We start from the raw sequence: 18278 nt of genomic DNA, 5'->3' as shown, positions 1-18278 counted from the left end.
AGTATAGTACGTGTATTTCTTTAATTGCCTGTGTACTAGTATTGATGTTTTTAACAACACAATAATTGAAAAAGAAAACTCTACTGTTTATATTTAAAAACATAATTCCTGTTCCTTTATTTTGTTGTATTTGTCCAAGCGACCACGTGTCCGACGTGACCGTTATCATTCCTTCCGACGACTCTTCCTTCCTTCATTAACCGACCAGTATAAAGCGACGATCTGTATTAAATGTCTTTGTCTGATGTTAATATGTTTCAAGATTTATTCCCCTTGTACATGGATTTAAACTCGGAATTATAGTAGCGGAAACATACATATTACATACTATGTAATAAATATATATATCACTGATAGTAGTAATACAATTTAATGTATTTATTTAAGTAGAATTGTATTTGTACAATATGAGTAATAACAGTAAATTATACAATGTATCAATCACTTAATTCTGAATAAGCGATATCCGGGGATATAGTGGGCGATAACGCCAAAAAACCTATTCGATTGAGTGATACCTCCTAGCTAAAAACGCGTCCCAAAGATTGTCACTGGTGCCCAATAAATTGTCATTGGCGCCTATCATATTTTGTCACTGGTGCCCAATATATTGCAATAGACTATACAATCAGATCATCTATACAACAGGAGTCTGTGATCTATGAACACGCAAAGTTGTTATTTTAACAGTGAAATTAACCGTGAATCTGAAAGAGGCCTTTTACCAAATGTTTATCCTATGGTTACACGATCCATATGGAACATGTCTCGGTTTTCGTGAACAGTAAAAGCATTGTGAGAATGTCAAAGCAGGGCTTTTCGGTTTTAATTATTTTTCTCGGTATGAAATAAACAATAAACAAATACGTAGAGTATGATGTACCGCACATTTTCATTACGCTCTGAAACGCTTTAAAATAGCATTTCGATGGAGTGTAAGCTTGACAAGAGCTTTCCGATTTTAATTCGTGGATAAAAGATTTATTTTGAGCAGGTGGTGAAGGATTTACTTGCACGTCGACATATAACTCTATGATATAGGTTTACCAATATTTGACGCTTTTAAGCTTCCAAAACCGACCAGAGAAGTAGTGTGAAACACGAAAGTTTTCCAAACTATTTTAGCTTGAGGAAGCATCACGCTAATTACGATACTTTTTTTTTATCATTCTGGCACACTTTTTTCAAATGTTATTTCTGTGCTGCTATTGACGGGAATTCAAGTACTTATACACTGGGAAAATTGACAAAACGTTTTACAACCAAGGGAAATGCAAAAATAACAACAACAAAAAACGATTAATAAGAAAATGTATTGACACAACCTTGAACTTTCTTCTTCACAATTGAAGGAATGGTGATATCATTTCATTATTTTCCCCGGGAAATCATATTTCCTAACAAGACGAATTAAATATTTTATAATTCACTGTGATATTGACAGGACATCTGGTCATAGGAGAAGATTGAAGTATTTGAATGTTTAACGTACCAGATTAAAGCCTGTTTTGAAGTCTGAGCATAAGGAATATTTAATCACAAACAAATATCTCATAAAATAACAAATACAAATTGATGGGGATTGGAGATTCGTTAGAGAACTAATTCACTGTGATGGCATGATTATCTCCCTTGTTGTAATACTTCATTTGAGACGATGAATTTCGAGCTGTGGCGTGAGTGTAACAACCAAACTTTTAAAATTACATTTGTAAATATCGAGGAAATATTGAATCTTTGATGCAACGAAATGTTTTATTTAGTTGTTGATGTATCTGTAATAATTAACGAAAGCACTTTAAACATAATCAAAACTACAATCTCATGACAGATTATAATGTTATTATCGTTGACAAAACATTAATGTGAACAAACATTTAATTAGGTTTGCATAACTTTATATTTAAATTTGCTCTCCATTGTAATGCATTGTGAAGGCAAATGTTGTTATGAGACTATAACAACATTTGCTATTGTAAAGCCATCAATATCTATTGTGACGTCATCAATTTCAATGTTGTCAACACTGAATTTGCTGGTCAAAAACTGTTCAAAATAACTAAATAAAGCATAACTACTCTATCAAATTGTAAAAATAAATAATGAATATTACCAAATACTATTACGCAGCATACATTATAAGCTTATTCCACTGATACTGATATCACTCGAGTCTTGAGCCATATCCACTTCCATGTTTTGGTCATGACAAGAGGTTGGTACACAATTATTTCCGGTGTAAATACTGGTGTCGTGGGAACCGTCTATGAAAATGGACGAAATGTTCCGAAAATAATTTCCGTTGATCTCTAACATACCTTGCTCTATTGTTCGACTTGTGATGTCATAACACTCACTTTGTATGGAGTCAGGGGGAATGAACTCTAATTGGTTATGTAAAATTTGAGAAATATTATCACGCCCCTTTCTCACAGAAACCTGATTCTTTGGGGATACATGTCTTAGATATTTCTCGTCCCTTTGAGATAAAAGTCTGTTTGTATTGATAACACTTTCATATTTGGCCTGATTTTGTATGGACGGTGTTGTGTCTGATGTCTGTTTGTTGTTTTGGTTCATATAGACATTTCGTGATAAATCTAGATTAGCAGAACTATCAGAACTTGGAACCCAAGAACACCCATGATGGCCTGAATCGCGGACTATATCTTCGAATAAAGGATGTACATAGTTTGTCGATTCGAGCGTCCCGGACAGGATAGTGACTGCTGGGTAGATAGACGGGTCCTGACAACGTTTGCCGCTTTTCGTGTATTCATAGATTTCAAAGGGTATTGCTGGATCTTGTCCATTTTCTACAAAGGTAGGGCCACACCTTTCCCGTAACGTTGCAACGTCAGACTGTAGAAATCCGTCTGTTTCCCAGTCATTAATACCAGAGTCGCACATTTCTGCCTTGTTGGTACCTTCCCCTACACGTAAAATTATAGGTATATTTGTAAGTGATGACGATGAGTGAATTATTATAATCTGTTCACTTTTTACTGGGATTTATATATATGCAATTATGAATTACATGATAACAAGTTCAATTTAGATATAGACAAACCCCTAATGCAACGTGTGAAAGTTAATATACAACCAAATGCTTTGGGCAAACATGTATGCATTTAAAATGACATGGATTCTTTAAATGTACAAAGAAAATTCACAACCCCTCATAAACACATGAATCCCCCATCACCATGCAGTTTTGTCATTCTAAGAAATTGGTTACAAGGGGAAATCTAAGTTGCGTGATTGTAACTCCGTGTTCTCGGTCCTGAGATAAGATCATTCGAATTCAAATACACTAATTAAATCTTATTTAGAATTATTTTCAGATTTATCAAATGCAACTTTTGTGAACGAGAGTTGAAGGCGATTTTTTGTTTCAGAAATTTATGAAAAATTTTGATTTCTTTTAATAAGCTTTGAACAAAATGACCATGTGTGTCAAAATTCTGAAAGATATTTGGTGTGTTTTCGGTTATTACACATTTATATACATTGACAATGTGACTCTGTACATTTCGCTTCAGATGACGTGAAGTTGATACCTTATTCAATATTGGGCAGTTTGATATTCAAATTCTCGAAACGTTATCATAGGTATTATGTCACTGTTTAACACATGAAACCATTTAAAGCATAAGGCATTTAAACGTTCAAAGTTACTAACAAACTGGACTAGGGATGCTCACAGAACACATTTTCGGATATCAGGCAAACAAAAAGATGACCGTTTTTGTGTTCAAAGTGCCAAGGCACAGTTCCACTAACATTAAGAGAGAACTATGTCATCAGGGTAACGGCACGCCTTGCGGACTAAAACATCAACTAGCAGAGCCCACTACCCTGTACATGTATCTCGACAGACGAACGTAAGACACAAACGCGTGTTTGTACCTACATGTATAACGTTTGACCATTGGGTGTTTGAATGCCTTGTACATGAGAATGTTTAGTTATATGTGTTAAAAAGGCGACATGATAGTTATAATCACAGTTTTTTGAAATCAAATATCAAACTAGCCCAACAATGATGCAGCCCAAAATCACATATTAGATTAAAAGCCTTCCCGTATTGCAAGTGTGAACAGATGATCAATGAGTTACTGGTCCGAAACGAATTACATGTAGTTTATACGCTTAAAGCTACACGCGTGGATGTATATAATGTGTACACACACATCAGGGTCGTATTGACTGACTGCAGTGTTCAGACATTATGACATGCAATGGAAACTAAGCATCACGTGACAAATGTTTGCATGCACAATCTAACAACACACTAACAAAACAAATAGGATAATCTAGACGAATTTGTCTAATAGCTAAACTGAAGTAGAAACGAAATAGATATGAATATATGAAAATAGTTAATACTTCAATATTACTCAAAGTTTCGAAATTGTTGGAAAATTGATAAAGTAAAGCCGAAATGACCCTCTTTATTATTTTTCCATCATTTTCTCGTTATATATTCCACATAAATGTATTATCAATGGCGTATCAAAAAGTACATAAAACATATGGACTGACATTTATCATGAGCTTACATTCATTCGTTGTCAAATTATAAGAAAGGAGATATTTTCAAACAAACATCAAAGAAATATAATTTGTAAAAAAATAACTATATATTACACAGAATCACTTCATACCTTTCTCGTGTTCTTCTCTCTGCTTAGCATCATCTTGATTGTGTTTTATAACAGCGACCTCGTGAGGAGAGCAGCAATAATGATCTTAAATGAAATACGAGATAAGTTATGGAAATATTTATTGTGAAGTAATGATGACGCTTACAAGCTCCATAATACTCTGAATATCTTTTAAAATGTTGGAAAAGAAGCAAAAATAGCGAGTTGAGTCAATTGACAAAGGATTATTATAAGGGAGTAAATATCAGTTTGATATTTAATGATAGATTCTACGCTGACATTCATGACGAGTATATAAAGATTAAGAAGTACAAATTTATTTTTATTCTCAGAGACAAACATATTTGGAAACAAATACATCATACGGAAAGAAACTACAATTATAAAGATGATGATGAAATTTAATCAGCAACAGTGTTCTGAGTGTAAAAATGTCAGCGTGGCTAGAACGGTAATAGAACCCTGGACTTCAGATTGTTTTACTATCTCTCTAACCGACTGAGCTTCCTGGTCAATGGAAGTGTTCTGGCCAAACTGTGCGAAAAGTTACATACAAAACGATTGTACGGGAAATACTTTTTTTACACAAAAACACACAGTGGAGTGGGACAGTGGTCCTTAAAAACATACTTAATTACATAATGAAAATAAACACGGAATAGCTTTCCATTACATGGTTAAACTTACATCTGTTCCGGACGATCAGCATTACGGACAGTGGGACTAACACCAAGGACGACGATATTACAGTTATGATGATAATTACTTGGGTTGTAGTCAATCCATTGTGTCCTGTGTGTGTCTGTTTATCGGTGAAAGTTGTGTCGAGACCGCTGTTATTATTGGCGAAATGTGCTCCTGTTACTCCCGAGGTTGCATGATACGCTGTTATGACACCGGATGTTGACTCTGCTTCACCGGAAGTATTGTCATTGTCCCATAATGTATCTGTAGGTTTAGTCGTGGTCACCTCATCACTTCTAGTATAGCTCGTACTTACAGTGATATTGTTGTTCGGATAAATCGCCAGTAAATCTGCATATTTCAAATATATAAAAAAGATTGAAAAATAAATAAATAATTGAAAACAAAAACAATCGAAGATTTTGTATCTGCTATTTATGCTACCTAATCATATGTTGCTTAAATCTCATCTTGATATGATATTAATATTTTTTAAAAACATTGAATGTTTCACAACCTTGATTATGTAATTTCTATACCGTCCTATTTGCTTATAGAAGAAATTAGCTTCAATTACTAATATTTACATTTGCATGGCATTGTCACTATATAGCCTCTTTGAAAGCTGTGTCGTTGATGGGACTTTTATTACCATGCATCACGAGACACAATTCTTAGCGTATTAATACAACACTGACCGGAACTACAATATCCAATATAAATAAACATGACGGCTGCTGAAATATCGTTGGTCATTGTGAGATTTGACTATGTCATTGTAAATTTATGTGCAAAAATAAAAAATAAAATAAAAAAAGCACTTTTATTACAACGAAAACAAGAACAAGGTCTGCAATATCGTACGAAATGCACATCGGTTGAAATCACCAATGCCGGCAATGGAAACAATTTTAACGCTCATGCAATTTATCAGAAATATCGTGTGTTACACTGCACTGGTCAACAGGGGTTCGTTACAAATGTCTGAAATACACATATTCTATAGACCTACTGACACATATGTTACAGACCTACTTATATGAGTCACAGCACACATAAACATATCAGACATTTGTGGTTCCTCAGTTTCTGACGACATGTCAAATAACGAGGCTGTTATAGAATCTACCAACTGTTGTCAGGTTCCCATACAATCAACAAATAAATCCACGCCTGGATTCTTTACAAAATGAGCAAAGAGAAAAGTTCGAATTAACTTCCAAAAATAACTCCCTCGTGGAGGGCAAGGTCGGATTTAGGGTGTTCACTGTATTTGTCCATGCGCGAAATTTGTTCCGGGGAAAAATCGAAACAATTTCAAATCTAACTTTCAGCTCAGAGTTCTATTGATAAACTTAAATCACCCTATAGACATATCATACGCAATGGTATTGATACTGAATTGTGGAATAAAATTGAACTATTGAACGAAATTGTGTGGACTGTCGATAAGGCGGGCATTTTTAATCTTAATTATAAATTATAAGTTAAAAAAGAACATAAGAGGCTGAGAAAACGTAAATATAAGTATTGAACTGTTTTTGTATGGTATTTATGATCTATTTAAATAACACAGCTTTGCAAGCAAACAAATCATAATGCGCTAGCGCATACAAAAACAGTTCAATGCTTAAGTCAGGATTTATTCCAATATGCAGTAAAAAAAAATGTTAATCTAGCCACCTCAGGTCCAGTCGCACAAATCAGTTGATATTCACGAGAAAGATTTTTTTTAATATCTATACAAAACTGTCCCATTTATCCTGACGTATCAGAATCCTACTTTTTCGCTGCTGAAAAGAAGGTGGCCTGATTAAAGAAGCTCTACAGTAAAAATGTTAAAATATAACTATAATTGTTCAAAGGTTCAACTTAAATTTGATTGTTTTCTTACTTAGTGTGATTGAATTAGGCCAACTACTTAATGTATGCAGTATGTCTACGTTAGTGATCTAACGCCTCTGTCGAACAGAGTAGCACAGAGGAAGCTTACTCGTGTTATTGGCTTTCAATACAAATTTGTCGCTTGCGAAATTTGTGCTGACGCAGTCACATATATCGTTGGTATAGTAGTCAAAGTCTTCAGGTTCTATTGGACGCATCTGGAATTACACAAAAAAGTGTTTGTGAGATATTGATGTAAGAATTCATTATACATATTGTTTACCGTATTTTCGTATTGCAGAGTTATCTGCTCTTGTGAGCAGGTATGACTGTTACGTCATTGATTTGTGAAAGTAACGTCATCAATTTTTTAGAAAACGTAACAATCAATACCTGCTCACAAGAGAAGATAACTCTGCAATACGCAAAGACGGAATACTGATCAACTGTTGAATTAGTTCTTCGCCGATACGCAATGTTATGCATTGTTATTATATAGAACGCCATAAGCAATGTTGACATCGTTACATCTGAGTAACCTCTAGATACTTTGTATACATTTAAAGTTTCATGATGTCTTTTCAATATATGAGAACGTTGTTGTCGGTAATTACAGAGACATGATTGATCAACATACTGAAGTTACAACATCAAACGATCAGACATTATGCTTGGTTACTTCCTAAAAGCTACGATTGTATGATATATATTCGGAGGTTTCATAATTATAGTTTAAACGCTATGGATTAGGGGTTATTTTAAAGGATCTAATAAAGGAATGTTGTGGTTGTTATAAATGAGGATGACAAACCATGTTAGGAAGTCGAAAATATTGTTTCTGTTTTGTAAATGTTCAGAGTTCAAAAAATTTGAATACGAAAATAAAAACAAATAAAAGACAAATACAGCATCTATTTGAAAATTCTATTTCTGGGTGTAGAGCATGTAAAGTACATATATTTTGACCATGGCTACTGTATATTTTCCATTTCGGACTCATTTAGGTAGTAAAAGTCAAAAGAATGAAAATCCACGTTTAAAGTGTTACAAATCAGATGAAGAATGCAGCAAAAAGGGGAAAAGTGCCGCTGAAAAGTAATAATGATAAAAATCACAATTGTTTATTACAACATATAACTTATATGAACAACACACTTAGGTTAGTGTTAACGTATACTTTTGTTTGAATATACTCACCAATATATTATATTCTCCTGGCACTACATCTTTAAACCTGCATGGTTTCTGTAATATTGAATTCCTGAAAGTCTCAGGTTATTAAGCTATATTTTCATTTGATTTAGCAATAACTGAAATATTATTGTGAAAGACTCAGGTTATTATGCTATATTTTTTATTTGATTTGGCAATATTGTAATTGCATTTATGATTAAAAAAACCGACAATATAAGCTACAAACTACATTATGTTTCAGGCCTACTCTGATAACTGAAAAATGTGTCGCAGACAAACTGAATGGTTCGTGATATAAATACTATTGTGACCAACCATCTCACAATGCCAAACCAATTAACTTGCTATCACAATGTTTATTTCTTAAACAATTTTTAATCCAATATAACGCGATCTTTATTTCTTTAAAAAACACCTAAGTAATTTCTTTTCATTTATTTATGAGACAACTACTGTTATTTTGAACATGCATGTAATTAATTGCTACTTTTTCATTTTTAACAAACCAATAAATACGTAATAATTTTCTTACACTCATTAAGCAAAAAGCACTAAAATGATGTTTATGATGATCTCATTCAATCATTAACCACAAACAATAGTTTTAGTCACAATTTAGTCACACAAAAACGTGGAAAAAATAAGTTGCAAGCAATGTCATAAAAACTTATTTCTCACAATATTGTGCGATAATGAAAAGATCATACATAAATTCACGTGCATTAAATTAAACCAGAAACTGTATTTTATATGAAATGTTACTTCTTAATAACTTATATCAAAAGATATGATGCAAAGGCGTGAATACAAACTACAAGAAGTAAACGAAATTAACTGCCTCTAATCAATGTTGCGCAATAAGACGATATCAAATATTACACAGAACTCAATAAATACGTGAGAATGTGTATACACTCAATAAGCCAAAAGCATTAAAAGGGAATTTTAAGATGACCTTTTACAACCATAAACGACAAACAATAGATTTTTTAAAACTTGATACTCGTTTTTTGCACCAACAGTATCAATAATCCATACTTGTTAAGCTCTTAGATTACCTTGGATGAAAGAGAGATGGTAAAATGGTCACTTTTGTCATTGTTTTGGCCAACATATTTATTTAAGAAAACGTCGCCCTCAACGATTCCGTATTTCGCCTGTGGCGGTACGTAGGAGAATGTGACGCTATGATCTGAGGTCAGACACACATTGATGGTGAAGAAACATTGACAATGCTGCACCCTGTCTGCTATAAAGAGACAAAAGTTAAGCTGATGAAAACACCTTTCCTTATCCAATTATATTCTAATATTTCTAACGCAACTATTGTCCAATGATGTAATGTATACGTACCGAGTATAATTATAACTAAATACATAAATTACATGGAACTACATTATGCAAAAAAAAACATTGTGTTTTCGACAATAACTTCCGAAAAATTAAATGAGATTGTTCTAAGCGTTTGTCGAAATAATCGATCGAATTATAAAGCTGATTGGAAATGTTTCATTGCTCTCAGTACCCTGTCAATTCTATTGTAATACTGACAATCAAGGAATGAGTAATGAAACTTCGTTATACTACCACTATTAATGCTGAGAAATGTTGGCTTAATAAAATACAGAGGTTTGGCGATAAGATAAGGGAAGCGTATAAATGGAAAGGATACTTTATGTAATTCTGTATTACGAATAGATGGGTTACTTACTCTCTTGATCTGTTTTTGGGTTAACGGGACAGAGTTTCTGAAAGCAGACGAAAACAGTGTTACTGACTATTTAACGTAGATCACCTGTGAGCATTATAAGTGCTTAAAGACACTTTACATGCCAACGCCAGCTGTTTTTTTGCCAAATGATTTCATGAAGTTCTCCTACGGTTTACGCAAGAAAGTGAACGCGTTTATACAATATAAACAATGCAGCTCCAAAGCTTTACCAATGAATTACAAACAAGCTCAAGTCAACACACTGAACAACCCGGTAAAGTCGTTATCAGTACAAATCATAGGGAGTAACGCCACACACTGACGTAATCAATATAGCTACTAACAGTATACGTACACTTTTCTAACAACATAAAGCTACACAAAATAAAAAAAGGAAAATCATCTGATATATACTTTTTTTTCTCGCACAAACATTCTTGAGTAAACATATATACTCCTATAAACTATACATAAACTGTCCATCCTGACATCTTAGTCGATTTATAGAGGATCTTAAATTCGTGTCCATGTCATATTGAATGTATCAAACGGGTACTTCAAACACAATTATGTGTTATCAGAAGACTATATATATAGGTCAAAACTAAAGTACTGCGATCATATTATTGTCTTTCTGCGCAGTGCAAAGTAGAAGCTCAAGATTTTGTTTAAAATAATGAACAGTTTTAAATGCAATGAATATAAAAATAACAAAAATTTGCATTTTCAAAATTATTCAAATAGCAGTAAATGTGTGGTGTGCCATAGTAAATAAAAGTAGTACCTGTAGTGGCATTGGAATATGTTGCCATGGTTTTGACCAATCGTTGCAACGCCTTTAGGTTTTATTACACGTTTGTAATACCATATTACATGTAGACATGGTCTTATGACATAGTAAAATGAGTGAGTTGTGTGATAACTTTTTTTTTTAAAAGAAGAATTGCTTAAAGAACCACATTGTATCGGTACTCTCTTCTGATTTTAATATATGACTATCATAAGTAATACAGTGAGTAACGAAACAGTTATTCGCACTCAAAACAATAAAACAAATGCAAACTGTAAACAGTGGGACAATTTACACAGGATTCGGAGATGGACCATTTATCATAAACCACAGTAATAAGCCGTCCCTGTCGGCAATTGCAATGTTTCAAGCAACTTCGAGGTTAACTGCTGATGTAGAAAATAGTACTTAGTGTCAACTTAAAGGGGCTATATACGACACCGACGACAATGTTCTTTTGTTTGTTATTTAGACAACACATCATCGATATATCTGACAGTTAAAATGAAGGGCTTTGCAAGGCTGTTTAAATGTGATCTCATAAATAAACCAGTTAAATTGATGTAGCAAGTTTTCGCCGTAATCATATGTATGAACTTCATGCTGTAATATAAAATTCCGGATTCGAAAACGTTGGAAAAATAATTAACTCAGGCCTAACAGCCTCCGTCAAACATTACTAGAAATGCATAAAAAGGAAACAGGAAACAGAAAGAATTTAAAAATTATAAATAAACATTTTACCTCGCAATATCACCATGACAGTTTCCTAAGTTTTCTCACATTTGGTATAACCACCATAAAATACGTACATCTGTTGCCTATTCTTAAACATCCTATATTTTGGTAATATTACCTACCCAAGACGGGCCAGGAATACTAATATTGTTAGCATATGGTACAAAATTGAATATTGTCGCGGTGTTGAAATGCTCCCGTGTTTTACGTTAATCAGATCAACGCGAACATCTCCCCACGCGAATATATATATATATATATAATAAAAAGTGATTAAATGTCCATGTGAAGGAAGTAAATATAGAAAAAATAAAATTAACGACCGACTAAAAAACTAGCTGCTTTCACCCTTCACAGGGCTCTTCAGGTTTATTCAAAAGAGAACAACGTCGTGACGTCACAATTACATGTCATCACACTACAATAGTAACGTGACGTCACGAAGTACACAAGATTGGTGGACAATTTGGCGTAAAATTTTATTGTGGCCTGTTGAGACTCGGTTTTAATATTTTTATTAGTTGGTCTTCTTTCGTTTCTCTTAAAATAGTGTCTGATGAAAATAGTTGATACAAAGGTAATACATTAAATTTATCTCCAGCACATTCATGAATATGTTTGTTAACATGAAGATTTCGTAAAGAATCAGTTCTAGTTTGTTGTCTATGTACAGTCATACGTGTTCTGAGTTCATTACCGGTTTGACCGATGTAAAAATCACCACATTTAGAACAAACGATTGCATAAATTACATTTTTTGATTTACAATTCATATTTACCTTCACAGTAAATTTCAAACCATTCTTGAAAATAAAAGTATTACACTCGATAATCATAGGACATGTAGCACATCTTTGTATAAACAAAATATTAAAACCGAGTCTCAACAGGCCAGACTTAAATCACATTTGTACATGCATTCAATATACAGCTTTGAACTCTCAAAAGAGTTGTTAACTATGTTCATGTCAGTAAATTCTGATAACAATCTATTCACTTAAAGTCAGACTTAACAATGATGTAAGAGAGTAAGCAAAGCATTGGTTGCTGGTCCTTAATATGACTGATAACTTCAACCTATGTCAGCTGGTCTCAAATATAACAACATATCTCTCATCGTTATCGGGAATAATGAAAATCATTGTTTGTTTCAACTGATGATGTTTTACCAAGGCTGAGCCACAGATGAGACAATTGATGAGAGACTAGATATAATTAACATAATTAACATATTACATCATGAATCAGTCCTGAAAATTAAGTCCTGTAACATCTCATGGTCTTGATTAACTAAGAACTACTTCGGATTATTTTGTAATTGTTTCCTGTCAATTCTCAATTATAGTCCTATCGGTGATGTCATTACGGAAGATCTTAGCATTGTTGATACTATTAAACACAACATAACAAGAAACACTAGCTGGAACTCCAACTTAAGATCAGAATTAGATGATGTTAATTGTTCGCACGAAACAGAAATAAGTTCAGGCATGCACCATTTCTATCTGTTACTGCTCCAAATACGCATATGTAGATCTATATGTCTATTGTATCTAAGCTGGTGAAGTTTAAAACTGTACAAAACGATCCTGTATGTTACTGTTGTCAAGGACAATGAATCGACCCACCATGGAAATAGGTTAATAGTTGCGCCAGTTATGGCAGCTTCGAACAATGGGGAGCTGTTCGAGTTTTTAGGATACATAGATTATATAGCAATAATAAATCGGTTATATCAAAGTTTATTGACAATAATTCAATACAATGGTGTCACTTAATCATTACAGTGCTACCACTTAAACAGATGGTAATTGTAAAACAATTATAATGATAAGGCGATATCGCCATAATAAATTAGTGATACTAAGTTAACATTATTTATGTGATTAAATTATCGATATTACTTATATAGAATACTAACGGAAACATTGTTCCGTAATTCTTATATGGAATAATTATTAAAACATGTACAGTGTTCCATTTGGAATCTATTTATTGTAGCAATGGTAATGTTACATGTGCTGCACCGTTTTATCGACCATTTGAACCGTTTGATGTTTCCAATAAGGATTGTCGACAAACCTATCTTGTCATTCGTCTATCATCAACACTTGAACTTCTAAAATATACTCTAGTCCATTAATTTGCACCGTGATATCTTGCACAAAACCGTTTATATCGTGTTTTGCATAGTTTTTGACCTTTCCAACTTAAATTCTTCCTCGTGTTTGACTCTCGTATTGGTAACAGTCAAAGATGATTTTATAAACCTTCCTACTCGTATCGATGTTCTACTATACCCTGAACGAGTATTGTAGTCAGTCTTAAAATAATAAAAGGAAAGTTGTGTTAAATAATTTGTATGACATTATCAATTTTTCTTTGGCATGAATGTCGATTATAAGAAACTATATATTAATTCATTATGTCTATGGATACAAGAAGCAGCCTCAGAAACTGACCAAACACATAAAGCTTACTATCAGCTGATCTGTTAAGCATGCGCCGCCTTCCATCTCAGATCTGTTATAAAAACCATCAGAGGCCTTTGGCCACGTTGTTCTCTTGGCATATTACTGGACTTTAAACTTTAAACTGCTGAATTAAACTGTCGTTTGCCTATTCTTTCTTGGCAGGTCCCGTAAACAAGAGACAGATTTCTGTTATATAATTGAACAATGATATAGTTTTTCTTCGTCCATTTGAATATCAAATGGATACATAGACAAACCTATCTTGTCATTCGTCTATCATCAACACTTGAACTTCTAAAATATACTCTAGTCCGGGTGATAACATTTCCTTTGATAATTTGATATTAATGACATTTTTGATCCCCAATGTTTTTGCTTATCAGAGCTATGTCATTTAGTACATTTTTATGTTAATTGGAAATATTGGCGGATTGGTCGAGTGGTTAACACTCCGGCCTTCCATTCAGGCGGACAGGGTTCGATCCCCGAAGTCGTAGTACGCAAATATTCAGAGAAAGTGTTTTTCTCCCGCCCACACAACTCTAACCACCCAGGTGAAGTATAAAATGGTCTGGGTGGATGTTGCGGTATCTGTGCTGTAGCATTCAAGTGAGGTGGCACTATAAATGATACTGTTAAAAGCACGGTCCCACTACAAACAGAACACAATACATTTCCAGCACACACGAAGACATACACACATAGGGAAATATTAACCAGATGGCTTTAAAAGTAATTAGCGTCTTATAAGGCAGCTCCTGCGAATTCCTCAAAAGGGTATTGATAAACGTATATGATAATTGTATTGACTGTATGAGTGGCTTATTCTAGCTAGATAGGGCGCTATATCAAATGTTGTATATTATTATTATATTATAGTATTCGAAACATTGATAATTGGATTCACTGTCACTAAGACCTTGCATGGATGTTTTTTTACAGGAGGTGTGGTTGTTCCTGTCACTATTATAAATACCACATCTTACACGACAGGTATACGGTGAGATAGTTTGTCCTCATCACGTGGTACATGTGCGACTGTTTACGTATTAGTCTTCACGGCACACTTGCCCCAGATAAAAAGTCTTTAATATCAATAAGGATCCACTAGCCTAATATCACGGTATGCTATAGTTTGCAGACATGTTCCCACTTAATGAAAAAGCAAAAATCATGAAAATACTTGCTGTTACATTTCGATAACATTGTCAAAATATAAACTACATGCTAAGCTGATAACCCCATTCGCCTTAACTGTTTGTTGTAGAGGCTGATATCGCTGTCATTTTTTGAAATCAATTTCTTTATCCAGACCAAGCTTATCAGCTCGCCCTTTCAGTTTACAAGGTAAAGATTTCAAGATTGGCCAACCTAATACATAGTCGATATGATATACATTTAGTATCATCTTACATATATTGCAATGCACAGTCCATCAATCAATACAAATCATTCACAAATTAGCAATGTTTATAACCAAAAGAGCTTTATAATACACATACAGTATATATGTAAATGTTTTCATGCAAATTTCGTTGACCTCTTATTTTAAGTGGTGTTGAAATCAATTTAAATTTTACTAGATAAAAAAGAAATTATGCTAGCGTTCATTTATTTTGCGCAGACTTTATTTTGAAAATCTACCCCCCAGGTACTTACATGACAAGTAGATTCATTTATTCATGTTTGATTCAACTTGAATTTTGTGTAATGGATGCATTACTAACTAATCACGTGATACTTCAATTCTCAAGTGGTACTAGTTAATTTATTGGCCAATACGTATTTTATAATGATGAATCATAAGTTCAAATTGAACTGCCCAAAAACATTCTCCAAAATAACTTTTTTTCTATTTTGTCAGTGTGATGTTTAAAAACCTGACAAGCATAAATAGTATCATTGTATTGACTAATCTGCAAACAATAATCCAAAACTTCTATAGTATAGTATAATCAGACATGTCGAATTTTTTCAAGATATAGGCCAATATACAAATGGACTTTTACGGATATCCATTTCTGTACTCAGATTAATACAAACATTTGTTCATCTTGTGCGAAAGAATCACCGGCCATTGACTTTCTTCTATCTCGGAGGAAAAGGAAGACACCACAATCTTGACTTCATGCCCTTGTAGTAGTTGGGAGAAAACTAAATTGGTAACCTCGTGAACTGAAGTTTGCAAGAAAAGTTAACACCTGTGCACTAGCATGTGGACTTCGGTTCACAAAAGACTACGGTAAAAGAAAGCTGAATGCAGTTAACCATCGGCTTGTCAAACAGACTCATTTTGAAAAAAGTTGCAAAATCGAACACACTGTTCAGTTTTGGCTACGTTTATTACATTTTTGCTAATATTTACCTGTCTGTTTGGTAATAGATATATACTGCGGTATATGTATCGTCTTCAGCCACAAGGCTCCATCAATAATGTAAACACTTCTGGAACACCTGGTCTTATTCTCCTTATGGGTGTCTTGGTGAAGTCTTTATTTTTCATATGTTGCCCTATTCTCATTTTGAGTTCGAGTTACAGTTTCATTTATGAATCGATATTCTCTTGTTTTATTTATAAAGCACTAGTGCGATAAATAGTTAGTTACTATGTCACCATTCATTATTCCTATCCGGAACGTTTTTGCGTTATCATGACGAAGGGGATACTGTCTCGAAAGTAGACAAAATCATATTCTGTAAACTGTATTGTTCGCACTCTCACGAAACTATTTACGACATAAGTTGTATGTTTTAAGTGTTGATTTTATTTTCTGTTTAGCTAGATATATTATTTCGGTGTTACTCCCATATAAGTTATAACTGAGGTTTGAATGTGAAAAAAATATGCCCTTTGCAATGAAATCAAATAGTTCTTTTTTACGTGTACGATTTGTTTTATTTACATAATTCTATACTTGCAAAACGTGGTAAGATTGATAGCGTTTAAATACATGGCAACAGACATACTTGCTCGTTTATACAGTTCCAAGTATACACCTGATTAAGTACACAATGTATTGCACCTAAAGTTTATAATAGTTGCACGATTATGTGTACTATGTTCATGGACAGGACTGGGGCTATGCCAGATATATCTACATATCTATATCAATTACCCTTTTCTGTATCTCAACACATTCAAATACCTTCTAAAAAGTAAATTCCACATACCTGGTTCTTCACTGAGCACTCCATTCCTGTAGTAAGCTGTTGCTGAACAGTGCATCTCGCGTTAATAGCAAAGCAGATAGTGCATAGTAGCTGGACAAACAACGTGTGTCCCTCCATTGAAGACTAGTAACCGGATGTACGGTGTACGGCATGCACCCGGGACCACATCATGGGATATGTTATCTTCATCTGTCAGTCAAAACCTGTAAATAATCTATAGGGATTGGCTCAAGCTGCCAGAACAGTCCAATCGTTTACAAGGTGTATGCTATTCACTCCCATTTGTTATTGTTAACAGCGAGATTGGTTATATTAAGGATACGTTTGACTTAAGGATCCTCATACCTCTGCCCTTAACTATTGAAAACTGTTTTTCCAGCATGACTATAGCTTTGATAAACCTTATCCGAAAAGAAAACCTTATATTGCCGGACTTTTATGAGAAACAATAAAGATGAAATAAACAAAAGAGTATCAACAACAGTGATCTAAATGTAACAAAATCAGCGTTGCTAGGCTGGGGTTTGAACCCTGGACTTCAGATTGATGTGCTATCGCTCTAACCGAGTGAGTTACCTTGTTCACAGAAGGGTAATGTCCAAACTATGAAACAGTTATATCCAAACGGAAGTTAGTGGGCCAGCACACACGCATGTATACACATATAGGGAGATATTACCCACGTGGCATAGGATTAGTAGTTAGCTTCTGATAAGGAAGCTCCTCAAAATTATGTTGTTTAATGTATTATTAAATGTGTATGTTAACTGTATTGATTGTATAAATTGTTTATAGATGTATTGTAAGGGCTTAAGAGTGGCTTATTCTAACTAGATGGGGCGCTATATCGAATGTTGTATATTCATTTATTTATTTTATCTATCGAGGAAATAATGATATTCGAAGCAAGCTCTTGAATGCCGAATCTATTGTGATGTGTGAATGCCACCGGTGAGGAATCAGCG

The 18278-nt window shown here is 33.8% G+C and overlaps 1 protein-coding gene across 2 annotated transcripts; it reads right to left on the bottom strand.

The window, feature by feature from the left end:
- Positions 1 to 811: 811 nt before the first annotated feature.
- On the bottom strand, positions 812 to 17927 carry LOC110465193. 2 transcript variants are annotated; one of them, XM_021520856.1, is made up of 9 exons: positions 17890 to 17927; positions 17314 to 17516; positions 10141 to 10177; positions 9488 to 9675; positions 8433 to 8480; positions 7345 to 7453; positions 5355 to 5702; positions 4668 to 4751; positions 812 to 2933 (listed from the first exon to the last, which is right to left on the bottom strand). In XM_021520856.1, the coding sequence occupies exons 2-9, from the start codon at positions 17428 to 17430 to the stop codon at positions 2137 to 2139; spliced, it is 1728 nt and encodes a 575-aa protein (XP_021376531.1). In that variant the 5' UTR covers positions 17431 to 17516; positions 17890 to 17927; the 3' UTR covers positions 812 to 2136. The 2 variants fall into 2 exon arrangements, with proteins under 2 accessions (XP_021376531.1, XP_021376530.1); XM_021520855.1 differs by having other exon boundaries at positions 813 to 2933; positions 9488 to 9678.
- Between the last annotated feature and the right edge of the window lie 351 nt (positions 17928 to 18278).

This window comes from Mizuhopecten yessoensis, unplaced genomic scaffold (genome assembly GCF_002113885.1).
Source record: "Mizuhopecten yessoensis strain PY_sf001 unplaced genomic scaffold, ASM211388v2 scaffold11059, whole genome shotgun sequence".
Taxonomy (NCBI): Eukaryota; Metazoa; Mollusca; class Bivalvia; order Pectinida; family Pectinidae; genus Mizuhopecten; species Mizuhopecten yessoensis.
The sequence above is the reverse complement of the archived record's forward strand: the minus strand, read 5'-3'. Positions and strand labels throughout refer to the sequence as shown.